Here is a 14,229-nt window from a genome sequence, read left to right as displayed (position 1 = left end):
TTATCTGTTTTAATTTCCCAAATGTTTAAATTTTGCATGGAAAGCCATTAGATAAACATTTTATTGGTTAGTAACTTAGTACTTAATTAAAGAATAGAAAAGCATTATAATTTACGTAAATAATTTAATTGAAGATACTTTGCATCTATATAAATATTATCGTGTGCATTAAATTCGGAAGTGATTACTGAATATATTTTGCGTACATATAAAACAAGTGTTCACGGAGTACTTTTATGTATACAAGTGCCCTACTTTGTGGTCAACCTAAATGCACTATGCGACTGATTACTTTTTTATTTTCTTAGCGAATAATGGTGTTTGGTGGTGCTTCTTCACTTAAGCTACCAGGATCTCATAGTCAGGATGTGCGATTTCCTCTCCGGCGAAAGAGATGTAGCAGACACCATGAGACTGCTGAACTTTTCCCGTGGTGATACTACCCTCATGGCGCACGCGTCCGATGTACAGTGGTTCACCATCTTCGCTCTCTCCACCGGGAACCGCGCCTGGTGGAATGTTGGTTCCACTGACTGGTACCCAGTTGTTAGGACCTCCAACAAGCACCTGCAAGTATATAATTTATCCAGTTTTGGAATGTAGATGTAGTTACAAGTTATTTGACTTCACGTGTAGGTACAATCATCTCTAAAAAAATTTCCAGTCTCTTAAAAACATTAAAAAATACGTATTCATTCACATCGCATAGTTGGATTTGAAATACTCATAATTGAAATTAATAATATACCTGGTATTGAGGCTTGGCGTGTTCCTTTCCCCCCCAAGGTATGTAAGCGCAGCCATGTGAAGGAACGAGCTTGCCAGGGAGCATGGCTCCTTCATGCGACGCTCTAATTACGAACAGCGGCTCTCCGGAGACATCCTGCCCACCCTGGACTGCACCAGGGGGCACTTGGCCTCCTGACGCATCTACCCACACAGGGGCGCCACCAGCGCCTCCAAATGGCGCACTGCTGGGATACCCAGGTGGGTACGCGTACATTGCTGCTTGCGAAGGTGGCGGAGCGGTCGGAGGCACTGCAACGGTAAATTTGTATTTAAAATAAATATTACAGGAGTTTCAATTTTAACCAAATTCAGTGTATACTGTGAGCTCAATTATTTCACAGTAGATTTGCCCAGTATAACAACGTTAGCATACCCTTTAATAAGGTTTTCGTAAAGCACTTTATTCTTTTCTTTCTTTCTTTACGCTTTATTCTCAATGGCAAATTACGTGGATATGAAGATGGCTTTCTTTCGGTATGGAATGTTCTTATAGGTAGGTAACTAAATTAAAAATAATGTTAAATGATTCGTAATGATGTTATTTACATTAAAAGCTAAAAACACGTTATATGTGTGATGATTCGCAAATAATGAAATCAAAAGGAAATCACATATTGAGCTAACCGTAAAAGTTTAGGTACGCAATTATTATAAAAGTAATTTTTGTTGTAGCTATGTTTGCTAACTTTTGATTTAATTATTTAACGATTAAATTTATTTATTATTTTATTGATTTATGCGTGTTAACGGCCAAAGTGGAAACAAAAAGTGCACAAATAGATTAGTCACTGAATTACGATTTGCTATTCAATTATGTTGCAGTTTGTTTTTCCTTTTGTAAATTATGATAAGGATTCCATATGAATGCAATAAGTTACATAGGTACCTACATGGATATTCGGGTTTAAATAATATTACGAATACTTTCAGATAAGTATTACAACTGAAACATGACAGTATATTGGCTTTGAAACTTATACCTAGGGGAAGTGGGCCCAAAGCGAACATAGAAGGCAAAGCGGTTACTCGGTTATTTCAAATGTCATAGATTCCTTTTGTACAAGGCAGCATAGCCTACCTCCCCACTCTCTCCGGGGCCGCTTGGCACCTGTAGGAACTCGCGCTTTGGTTTGGAGAAAAATGCGACGTAAGTTCATTTCGTTTTGATTAAACCTTACTTTTATCTCTATGATTATCCTTTTTTTACATCTATCGGGCAGTGTTTTAGTCGTATTTGTTTGAAGGTATACTTAGTTACATTTAATTTTGTAGATTTGAATTTCGTTTTAAAATAAAATCGTCAAAAAGGCAAAGCGGCTCGGGTAAAGCGGTTACCTAGCCGCTATATGAATATGAAATGTATAAATAGCAAAGTTGTTTCTTGTAGATGGTGAACAATTATAAACAAAAGACAACACAGGCATCGTGAGATGAAGCGTCAATGGCGTGTGCCTTAAAAGAATTCAAAGAAAATAAGGCTTCTAAAAATTCAAAAAAGCAGCAAATCTTGTTTTATAAATGTTCTGTTGATATTTTTGTAAGAGTAGATTTTTTTCTTGATAACTAGGTAACCAAATTAAAAGTTTTTATCACATTTCGCGTTGCATTTAATGTTATCACCTTCCACAGTTATTATTTTCCGCAGAACTTTCCGTGCCGCTTTGCCCAAAACCTAGTAACCGTTTTAGGCCAGTCCTCGGGCAAAGCGTTTTTGGGTACGGTTTAGTTAATTTTCATAACTGATCTTGTTTATAAATTTGTATGAGATTGCTTTCACGTTACAAAATTAAATTAAATACAACGTCAATTAGTGTCAACATCGTAACTACATAAATTCAAATTCAAAGTTAAGGTAACCGCTTTAAGTTGCCTTCCCCTATATGTATGATGCAAGTTAAACATATAGGTAAAAATATAAAGAAAATGCATGTATGGACAGGTAAAAGCACGATACAAAATATTAATTAAGTTAAGTATAATAGTATAATACAATCATTGAAAATAATACGTAGATCAAAGACTTAGATATCGTTGATGTAGATAAAATGTACCTAACATATCACAACACCCAATTCATTCCACGCAATGAGGTCTCGAATGTCTATTAAACTCAAAAAGGTACCCTGCACTCAGCAATCGTAGCATACTGCAGAAAAACTAGCAAACACGCAATTCCTTGTATCTTGGTTAGTTTTAATTGGGTAAAGAAATCATCAACCAATTAATTTTTCATCTTTAAATCTGGATAGAATGCATTAAATTTTTAACTGCAATTTACATCAAAAGCATGTAATTGTATGTAATTTGCCAATCATGATTGTAATTAAGACTCAACATGTTTCGCGACTGGTGCCGTTGAAGTGCTTGATGCGCCAATGGCCCCTTGCACCCCAGCCAGTGCGCACTCCGAAGTGCGTAATAGGGAAGGGGTTGGGGTCCACCCACTCCATGATTACAGCTCCGTTCACACGGTCGCGCACCAGTAGTCTGCCGCAGCGCCACTCAATCAGGATTTTTTTAAACTCATTCGGATTCATGATCCCTGGTGTCGGGACTGATACCTATGGATTGTCACGATTGTTTAAAATCCGGAGCTACCTATGATCGACCCAATACCACAACGATGGACACGACAATGCTACCCTACCTTGTCAGGCTTCTGTCTGCAATACCTAATAACAGACTGAGTGTTTTCCCATCCTCCAATGATGATTTCGTACATGGGGTCGGCTTCGGCAGGGCCGCTCGTCAGACAAACATGGCAGTTGTGAGGCCCGCGAAAATCGAATTCGAGAGAGCCAGCAGCCGTAGGGCCGAACTTATATTCTAACTTGTCTTCCGTGTTGAATTCTTGCCCATCTGCACCGATAATAACTTGTGACTAATAAACTAATAAATAAATTTAAAAGAAGGGGTGAAAAAGTATGATTCGTCGCGTCGTTGTGTACCTATATATGGTGTAAGTACCAAATCTACCTTCGATTTTCCATGATCCGGTAGCACCCCAGCCGGTGCATACACCAACGAAAGCGATCGGGAAGGGCTGGTCGTCCACCCAGGAAACGAAGGGGATGGCTTCTCCTTCGCGGCCCGCCGAAATAATGCCGTTGTCCCAACGGATCCAGAAACCCCTAAATTCGCCTGCATTGAGGATTCCAGGAGTTTGGCTCTCAACTTTATCAGGCGTGGTTCTGTTTCTTCTTATTACACTCTTTGTGTTGCCCCAACCGCCGATAAAGATCTGAAAAATGGATAAAACAAGTTTTTTATCATTCTATCAATGCTTATTTCTGATGTAAATATTTTGTTGAGTGTAATGTGGCCATGTCGTACCTCATACATCGGGTCGGTTTCATGGGGTCCCATGGTAAGGGCGATGTGGGCATCGTTAGGCGCCCGCACCTTGAACTGAACCGAGCCGTTTGACACTGGATAGAACTGGTATTTGAGGTTATCCTCCGTCTGTACATCTGTAAATAAATTCATACGTCTCCATAAGCCATTACAAGAGAAAATGTCGCAAAAAACAATTTTTATACATTTTTTAATTGTTTAATAAATGCGCCACTTCCAGGTTGATAATGCGTCGTTATTATTCTGTAAGCGTCCAACGGCCAAACGTGTTTTTCCTGCGCATCCCTTTCGAAGTAGACCTCGTAACAACAAATCTAAACATAGAAGTTTTAAAACGCGTACAAATTGGGCCGCACCGCACCCACAGAGTGAATTTTCTGTCTGTGGAAATTGTCAAGAGTTTGATATACTTATTTAAAAGAATAAATAAAATGTTTCTTAATTTTTTGTTTGGCATTTCTTAGACACGTATAAATCCTCTATTTACCAGTGTTGCATATGTATATATGTATAGGTAAGTACTACAGATGTTTGCGTACAAAAGTAGCTCGATTGAATGATGTCATCATATGAAATCAATGTTGCGACGACCTCCGGGCATCATTTAGATTCTTATAGTCTACTGCGTCGGGTTGGACATTTCGAGTTCTACTTTTGTCTAAATTTGGTGCGGTAGGTATGTTTCATTAGATTACTTATACAACGTTGACAATATAAATGAACACTTCCGTCTTTAATATCTTTGTCATAATAGTAACTAACATGCGAATGAAGACGTAGTTGCTTAGTAAACAGGTAATCGAAACATAGTCGAAGGTGTGTTAACATAACGACACGTACGAACGCAAACGAACGTGTGTGTTTATAATTATAACAGAGTAGCGTATTTAAAAACGCTCTTAACGCGGTGACTGCAAGTTTTTAAAACATTTCCCTCGCATTTACGTTCATGTTTCTCAACATCAAGACAGTTCCTATGCAAAACGCGTTGAATGCTGGAGCTGAAATGTCATCGAATTTTTGTTTTTATCTTTACTTATTTATAGTTACAGTTTGATGTACAGAACAGACGATTTATGCTTTGTTGAACAATCAGTCGTACCTGCTCACCTTGTATTTTTATAGTAACACTAAGGGTCGTATTCTAGAACTCTACTCAATGCTCAAGTCAGGATTTAAGTATGGTTTAAAGCACTCGAAATCATACTCAAGTCCCTGCCATTACGGTCGTATTTCCAGTGCTTGTGTTGCCAGTGACTTGAGCATTGAGTAAAGTTCTAGAATACGACCCTAAGAGCGGTTACACACGGCAACTTTTAGTAGCGCGTCTGCAGCGAATCAGTCGCGATGCAGTCGCTAATTGTCTAACTTTACACACACGCGCGACTTTAAGCAGCGATGCAAACGCGGTGCATACGTGATGCAATCGCGTAAGTTACGCGATACACGTTTGTAATTAATGAAATTATTTATAATTTATTTCACTTTTAATTTTACAAGTAACAAAACAAAACATGTGTTTAAACGTGTACAGATTTTTCGCACTTATTGATTTAACATAAGCGACTGAAGCGATGCTCTTCCGCGTTTGTATAGATGCAGTCGCGCGTTTGTATAGATGCAGTCGCGCGTTTGTATAGATGCAGTCGCGCGTTTTCATCGATGTAGTCGCGCATTTACATCGATGCAGGTGCGCGTTTGCAACCAGTCCAAGATGTACTGAACTGCAGCAATAAAGTTGTTGAATAAAAATTCGTTATCTATCATTATAGAAGCGTTAATCGGCAATGACAATCTATTTCAAAGTACATGGTCCACTTAAAGAATTGGTAGAGTATAGTAGAATTTAGTAGCAGTAGAGTTCTCTGTGAAAGAGTTAGTCCAGGGAAGTACTGCCACCTTACATACTTCTGTTGCCAAGTAGTAATGTGAGCATTACTGCGTTTCGCTTTTGAAGGGTTAAGGGTAAATTATAGGTACATGGGACTCGTCAACTTTCTATGTCTCAGGGCGACAGGCGATTTGGTAGTGCTCCTATCTTTGTGATTTAAAGCTATGAGCGGCACTGCAATTGTTATGGAGGCTCACGACTTGTTCGCCTCATCACTTGATATTGTCAAAATAGGATACCCGCAGTTGTAACTGGGAACTACCACTGCAAAACAGCTATTGATATTTTAAAACAAGTCCAAATGGAGCTGCTTGCTTTATAGACGCCCTCAATATTGATTGTACCTAGATTGTAGAAACTAGAGATGCCACGAATATTCGGCTATTATTCGGCCGCTTTTTTGATATTCGGTATTCGACGACGGTAATATGATTAACAATGAAAAAAACACATATTATTCAAAATGTATCATGCTACTTTAAACACAACTTATTGCTTTAATACTTAAAATCAGTGACAGGTTGTGATGAATGACAACAATTTTTTCAGCATTGGTTGGTAACAAACGATTGCGCTTTTCCTCGTAAAAAATTCCTGCTTCTGAAAATAGCCTCTCACTATAAACACTACTGCCACGAGACGATAGATAAATCTTAGCAAATTTTGACAGTCTTTGATACTGCTTTGCGTTTGCTGACCACCACTTTTAAAGATCTGCCGTCCGATCTAGGCGAACAGTTTGAAATCAAAATCAATCGAATGTGCAATAGAACTTTCCCCCACATCCTCATCATTTTGCGTATCATCTGTAGCGACTTCTTCAAAACAGGTCCAGAAACTCATGTCATGTATTGTTCTACCTTTTTATCATTTTTCAACAAACCGTTACCTTCCCACCTCCATTACCACACGCAGCGCAATGAGACAGGTCGCGCGTGAACTTTCGGCAGCCGAATATTCGGCGCATCGGCTGACAGCGTGGCCGAATATTCGGTATTCGGCCAAATCACAATTCGTGGCATCTCTAGTAAAACATCACCTATTTCCAATTGGCTCCTCTCTATAGCATATTAAATAGCAGTAGGTAATATCTGCTCACGTTTGATATGGCTAAGTGAATTATAATTCACTAGTGATAGTCATTGAATTCGTTAAAGAACAGTGCCAGGCTCTTCTACATTGACCTACTGCAGTCTAGAGCACATGTTAAGGTTGGATTTTATCGTAAGCGCCATAGAGTTGAATTTAAATCTTAAGTATCAAATTCGACCTTGACCTATATAAACTATATATACTGACATGAATGAAATTACAATTTTTATGAGTTACGTACGGATTTATGTCCTTACATGTATGCTGCCGTCCTTATCATAAACAACGTAACACGGCTGGAATCTGCGAGAACGAGATCTATAACACCTATTATGTGGTTTTTATGTCTTACTTAGTTTCAGGTTTATTGTTAAGCAAAATCTGCGTAGGTAATTAACATTTTTCAATGATAAAAAAAGAATTAGGTGCCAATATCTCGAAAGTTCCAAAATCCAAATGCGTTGTTTAAGTCAAGGACGGCAATACTAGCATATTCATTGAGCGTTACAATTATTGTTTGTTTGGGATCAAAACAGATTTATATCTAATTCCATTACAAGCAACACAAAAATATGGTTTGTTGTAGTGATAGGAAGGTTCTGTTTAGAAGTTTCAAGTAAATTACAAACAACTCGGTATGTATACCCTATTTAAAATGGAATTCTTTTTATTTAGTTATTTAAATGAAAACGCAGCCCTAGGTAAACCTAAAATAACGATGATCTCATGTCTCACTCACAGTACAATGCCACATAGACTATTAAAAACTACAAATAATTCAAGTTTCTGATACCTATTCGAAATACTCGATGGGAATTTACATCGATAAAAATAGGTCATTATCTCGCATAATGTAAATTTTATTATGCAAATCAATTAACGCGTACTATGTGATAACATTTACAACATAAGATTTATGGTATGAGAAAAACACGTATTGATTATATGGAATTTCGTTTCAAGCTCCACCACACCCAATCTTGGCCTTGCTCCAAAAATTCGCCGGTAGGACGCTAGTTCTGTGTATTTGCGGCACCGGCTTGTCAAAAAAACTGCTTAGTTCTTAGTGTTCAAAGAATGGGTATGCTATTGCAATACCATCATTCTTACTATTTTAGCGCACTGCTTATTCAAGATCCGGCTGCTTTATGTAAACAACAAAACAGTATGAACAACGTTGTAGGCACTCACCCATGACGTTAGCCATGTTTGAAAATTCCAAACTTTTTCACGTCTATATGGGACGTTGGATCTATCCAAATGCTATATCGAAACTAACTGCGGCTGCCTGCCGAAGCGTTCCTACTCACGTCTTGCGGCCTCGACACACCGACGCGACGACGCCCGCTCTGCGCACCGATGATGTCATGTTATTTATGTTAGACGAATTAAGATTTTTAACTATTTATCTCCAAACTACATTCGAATCAAAGTACCCTGTGTGTCGATCTTCCACATCAATTACTTTAGTCGTCCTTTTTCGAAATCCAGGGCGATTAGTTTACCTTCTATGAGATTTTCAAAAATGCCATTTTAGAAATGCGCCTATTATGTTTTTAAAGGAAATAATTCTCTTTGGACGTTAACGTTAAATTTTTTTGTTTGGGCGACTCAGTTTTAACCTTGATAAAGTTTGGGCAAGGTCATGGCGTATCGTTTTAAGCTGTTGTGTACCTAATTGATGACAATGTGCATATGTTTAGTTAGTATAGTTGAGTTAAAGACATCTTAACGATGTTAATTAGCAGGTAACGAGGTACTACTATTATTATACACTCCGCGTCAAAGGTTAATCGCAGGTCGTTCAAGACCTATGTGTAGGTAAAACACGAATACTGTACCTACATAAATTTGACAGAATCCGAACAAAAAATAATCTAATTTAATGTATTGTTAGGGTCGGAAACCAGGTCGGAATTATTATTATTTAATAGGTAGGTAGTTATAGTATAGAATACAAACGTTGAATCGAGTGACATTCGTGACTTTACAATTTACTAAAAAATGTTAGGTACGTCGATCTTTAAGATTTAGAGAAGAGAAGCAATTAGATAAAATTAAGGAAACACCGTGAAAATTGTATAACTGCGTCTAAATAAGTTATCATGCGCTACTATGGCGCAGAGATGACGACACGACCTCGATTAATTACGAAAGAATGATAGGTAACCTGCTCTTCCTGACTGATTCACATCCTACTGATTTTACTCGTTGACATTAGCGCAACTACGAAAGTTCCTTCGTGGTAGTGATGTCACATTTTAATTCATACCTTATTTTAGTTATGACGTTATACCATAGTCATTAAAAATAAATGACGAGGTTTTAAGGTATGTAAAACGCGAATGATGGAATCACACTTCGCCCTCAACTTAGCTTCCTTTAGAACTTTGTTTTTAGTGCTCCTGTCCTATATAACAATTGTTTTTTTACCTTATTCATTGATAAAATATGTATTCTTTGCAGCAACAAGTAAATAAATAGTATGACAGATACTTGTGTACTTGTTTTTTTTATCTAGTTAAACTTGTTGTTATCTGTATCATCAATTTCAGACTTCTCCCTCTATCTACATCAAAACTTTACATCGAAACGGAGCCTTTACAGGTCCCATGGCTACAGCTGATTGACCATGACCATGACGTGACCATGGGACCTGCAAAGGACCCGCTACATTTGGTCTGTTTGAAAAAACAAATATACGCTATTTAAATCCGAAAAAAAATATTTCATTTCCTATGTGTAACAAATGCGAAAAACCTGAGGACTCGATATTTACGTCAGATATTTATTATTAAGTAGGTGGGTACCATTAAAACTGCAACATTTTACCAATTTTGCTATGAAAAATATTATTGAGTCTGGCAAGTTATGCCTGTGATTGTGCCCTACACTTTAATGCAGAACACAGCACTGCTGCTTTGTGATACAGTTAGGTAGGACGGTGGTAGTGTCGTAGAATTAGTACAATATTATATTATTTACTCCGTGCTTAGCGAAAACGTTTATTCCTTGTAGCGACATCTATTTGTTCCTTTTAGTAACAATACAGCGCCATCTCTGCAAAATCGACCATAATGTGTTTTGTACTATATGCCCGGCATTACGTTATTTACACTGTTTCAGGCACCAAAAAGTTCCAAAAGCATATTCTAGATGGCTCTTCCATTTTAAAATTTGTTCTGCGGTTACTTAAGTTATAAATTGGGAAATGTTACCACGAAATTATGTGTAGTCGGTATTGTCTACTGTAGCTCTAAACTCCACACTTGTCGTGGTATAACCTCAGTACCTATATGTTTGGCAGTAAAATGATGCGATTGTTAAGAATCCATAAACTTCGTTCACTTCTCCGTAGAATAATACTTTTATTGTTAGCATAGTTTGCATTGCCTATTGTTTACTTTAAAAAAGTTGTGATATACATATCATTCAGCAAACATAAATTTGACGCGAAATCATGAGTTTCACGTAATCATATTAAATTCAAGGTAATTCTAATTTTTTTAATATTGTATATTATGCTCTACTTTACAACTTTACTGTTATAGGGTTTTTATCTGATCGTTCCTAATAACAAAGGGTGCTAAATAATAATAATAATTTCTATTGTCGACAGATCAATAGTTGGGGCGCTATTGTACCGAGATGGCACGGGGTGGAACACCCCTGCACCCCTGCGCCGGAGCAATGCCCACGCTGACAACGGCTAAAGATTTAAAGAGAGTATGTTTTAAGTTTTTGAATACACGTAGATATAGTTATCATTTTAGAAATTGTTTATATCTTGCTAGCATTGTCACCGCAATATTATGCTATAGGCACAGATGTTGCATCGTTTATACTCAAAGAGATTCTATGATCTATCAATTAAAAAATTAAAATTAAAAATTAGTTTACTTGACACGCAATAGTGTACAAAAAAGTGCAAATGAATAGATACACACCATGTCAAATGGGTCTATGATTCACATTGCATTGGCTCGTATAATTATATTGCCATTGGAACACATAAAAAATATTATTAAACCCACACATACGCGTCAAAAAAACGCTAATTATTAAAATACAAAACATAATTATTATTGTTAATATAATATATTATAATATTAATAAAATAATAATATAATTAAAAATAAATTAAAATTGGAAGTAGTTAAACAAAAAGGATCCAATGCACATCCAGTCACTTTCGAGACATGGCAGGCAGTTTGAAGTTTAAAAATAGATCTCACTTTTGTTTTATTTTTAAAACTTATAATATCATGTAACTCCAGAGACATTTATTTATGTTTATATGTTGGATTTTTTTGCTGATCTAAGAGGTTAGACTTTAAGACCGTTTGATACATATACCTCATTTTTTCATAATTTTGTTTATTGGATCCTTTTTGCTTTACTACGTCCAATTATGAGAAACCTGCATCCCAGCATTGTTTGTCAAATAAGCATTCTTCGCATATACGTTTGTATGTCCGTAACGATAGAGACGTTGGCCCTCTTGCAAGTGGAGGTAGGTAATTCCATATTATAAGTGAGGCGTATATGAAGCGAACCCGGGCGACAGTCAGGCTTCCTTAATCTTGAGAATACATAGTAGCATGCATTTGATTGTTGTATTTTCAGTACATAATGTTGACTTTTTATAATTCCTAATCATTTCATGGTCAGTACTTAAAGTAAATAGTAGCGCAATCAGTAGGTACTTTTCTTGCCGTAGTGCTTATATTGATTCAATACATAATGTTCAATGTATGTGAATCATTGAATTTTGCCAGTACGTTATTGATACTTCTTTATGAAAAAGCAGTAGATGGCAATTACACAGAAAGCACTTGGAAATCGCACTTAAACATCCGTAGTTGGTTTTTTGAGATCCATGTAGTGAAACGAGGTACCCTGTATTATCATATATTTTATATTTAATTTATCATATATTTAATTTCACGATAAACACTGTTACAGGCCATGTTCGGATTAAATATTGTTTTAAGGATTTTTTTAATGCTCGTATTTTTTAAATTATATCTATAAACTGCGTTGAAGTACGAGCACATAAGTGCTCATAGTACGAGATTTAAAATTCACAGCATGTCTTTTATAAGAATGTATAATTATAACTTAAACTGCCTCCGTGGCCGAACGGTTACCATTCTGGACTGCCACGCAGAGGTCCCGGATTCGATTCCCGGGCCGGGACGAATATTTGTATTTTTATATAAATGTAGGCACATATATTTATGTCTCGTGAGTTTACACCCAAATTCACTATGTCCATGTGTGTGTGTCCATGGTACCCGCGATACAGGGTTTCCCCAGTGCGGGGCTATGACTGTTGACGCGTTATTATATCAGTAAAATACCACGTTCAAACTATAGGTATCTATGTTTCTTAATACTGATGAGTGCAAAAAATATTTATATAAGCCTAAATATATAATTTATAAATTACAGAATAAGAACACTCGGAAGAACCATACAGATATCAAAATACATTATCTGTTATAACAGTTTATATCTTTATTTCCTTGAATGAAATTGGCAGTTCAAGCAATGATTTCATAGGTATTTCCGGATAGGTCAGTGTTTTCACTAGTTCCCAAATATCACAGGGGATAAATATGAATAGGTTATCGTCAGTGTGATAAGTATATATGTGTTACCTATATCTGTCGTTGTGTGTATGCAATGACTGCTTTGAATAAAACATGTCTATTGTGATTTTAAAACAAATATAAACTAAGTATAGTTTGTGCTGACGAAATTGTATCAAAAAATCTAGCCATCTGCGTACCCCACGGGTCGGGCGTCAGGCGCAGCTGTCGGTCGCATGCGCACCTCAACAATAGCCCGCGATCAATGAACCCACTAACCCCGGGACTACCCTCTATAGGGTGAAATATTCCTGCCAATCTCCGTGTTTTATTGGGTTACTGACATTGACTTTTTTTGTGATCTATTTTTCTCAAACAACGAGTGGTGTTAACAGTACACATTATGTAATTAATTAACTAAATTAATACGAATTTTATGCCTGATTTACAGAACAATATTTTTTGGATTTTTACTAGCTGGTGCCCGCGGCTTCATCTGCGTAGAATAAGTACTTCTCGAGTTGCCTACTTTACTATATTAATTTTCATAGTTTTATTAGTTCTCCCATACAAACTTTCTTCCCCTATTTCACACCCCTTTAAATTTATTTTTGTGATAAATGGTAGGCTATGTCCTTCTCCTAGGTTCCATCTATTTTTGTACAAAAATCATCAATATTGGTTCAGTAGTTCAGACGTGAAAACGTAACAGACAGAATTACTTACGCATTTGTAATATTAAACTTAGATTAGGTTAGACGGCGATATATTTAAACAAGTGAAAAATAAATGATAGTTGAAACCTGAGTATGGTTAAGTATATACTTATTTTTGCTACATCCCTAATTTACTCTACCAAAGTATTGAAAAAACTTTTCGGGTTTTTCTAAAAACTATTAAATTTGATCACCCTGCATTTAACCTCTAGATCAGGCAGAGAATCGTTTTTGACTGCATTTGGTATAAAAAGTGTAATTGTCAGCGCATTTTTAATTGCATAAATCTTGCGTCCTTATATTTTAAACGTGCGTTTGAAAATTTTTAAATTTTTAAAAGCAATGATGCTTGCATACCTTTTAGCTTCGCAATCCAAGCAATCTGCAACAAGCGGTGTATATTATACAACGCGTTGATTTATTTTCATTGGAATGGTTTTCATTGTACGCGATGGCTTTATACTTAAGAAAACGGCAGAACAGCTGAATTTTTTTCGATCCTTATAATGAGTAAATATTTTTAGTTCACATTAAATAAATGAACAAGATTGGAAAAAATCTTTACGAAAATTTTATTGCTGCGTATCAAGCAGGTAATTGCACAATTGTATAATTTATTTAACCATGACGGCCAAACTGTGATTCTAGAGCACACGCTGCTTTGCCTATCGTGTAGACACAGTACAATCTTTAGTGGTAGTTTACAACACAAGTGTACAAATACGGAGCATTGTGTCGTCAAGGAGCGGGCAGTACAGCGGACGTAGTAGTAGAGGAAACGATTGGTTCCACA

The 14,229-nt window shown here is 36.6% G+C and overlaps 1 protein-coding gene across 1 annotated transcript; it reads right to left on the bottom strand.

Moving 5' to 3' along the window:
* Positions 1–141: 141 nt before the first annotated feature.
* LOC113230308 lies at positions 142–8,461 on the bottom strand. Its single transcript, XM_026464182.1, has 7 exons — positions 8,318–8,461; positions 4,123–4,259; positions 3,766–4,030; positions 3,437–3,648; positions 3,125–3,350; positions 749–1,038; positions 142–567 (listed from the first exon to the last, which is right to left on the bottom strand). Exons 1-7 carry the CDS (start codon positions 8,331–8,333, stop codon positions 340–342), a joined length of 1,374 nt encoding a protein of 457 aa, XP_026319967.1. The 5' UTR covers positions 8,334–8,461; the 3' UTR covers positions 142–339.
* Between the last annotated feature and the right edge of the window lie 5,768 nt (positions 8,462–14,229).

Source organism: Hyposmocoma kahamanoa, unplaced genomic scaffold (genome assembly GCF_003589595.1).
Source record: "Hyposmocoma kahamanoa isolate Upper Pololo Valley unplaced genomic scaffold, ASM358959v1 63, whole genome shotgun sequence".
In the NCBI taxonomy this organism is placed as follows: Eukaryota; Metazoa; Arthropoda; class Insecta; order Lepidoptera; family Cosmopterigidae; genus Hyposmocoma; species Hyposmocoma kahamanoa.
Note: the sequence above shows the minus strand (reverse complement) of the source record. Positions and strands in the feature narration are given on the sequence as shown.

Coding starts and splice junctions, on each gene's coding strand:
- LOC113230308 (XM_026464182.1), bottom strand. Junction 1,039..3,124: donor CGGCACCAGTCGCGAAACAT/GTTGAGTCTTAA, acceptor TTACCGTTGCAG/TGCCTCCGACCGCTCCGCCA. Junction 568..748: donor ACGCCAAGCCTCAATACCAG/GTATATTATTAA, acceptor ATATACTTGCAG/GTGCTTGTTGGAGGTCCTAA.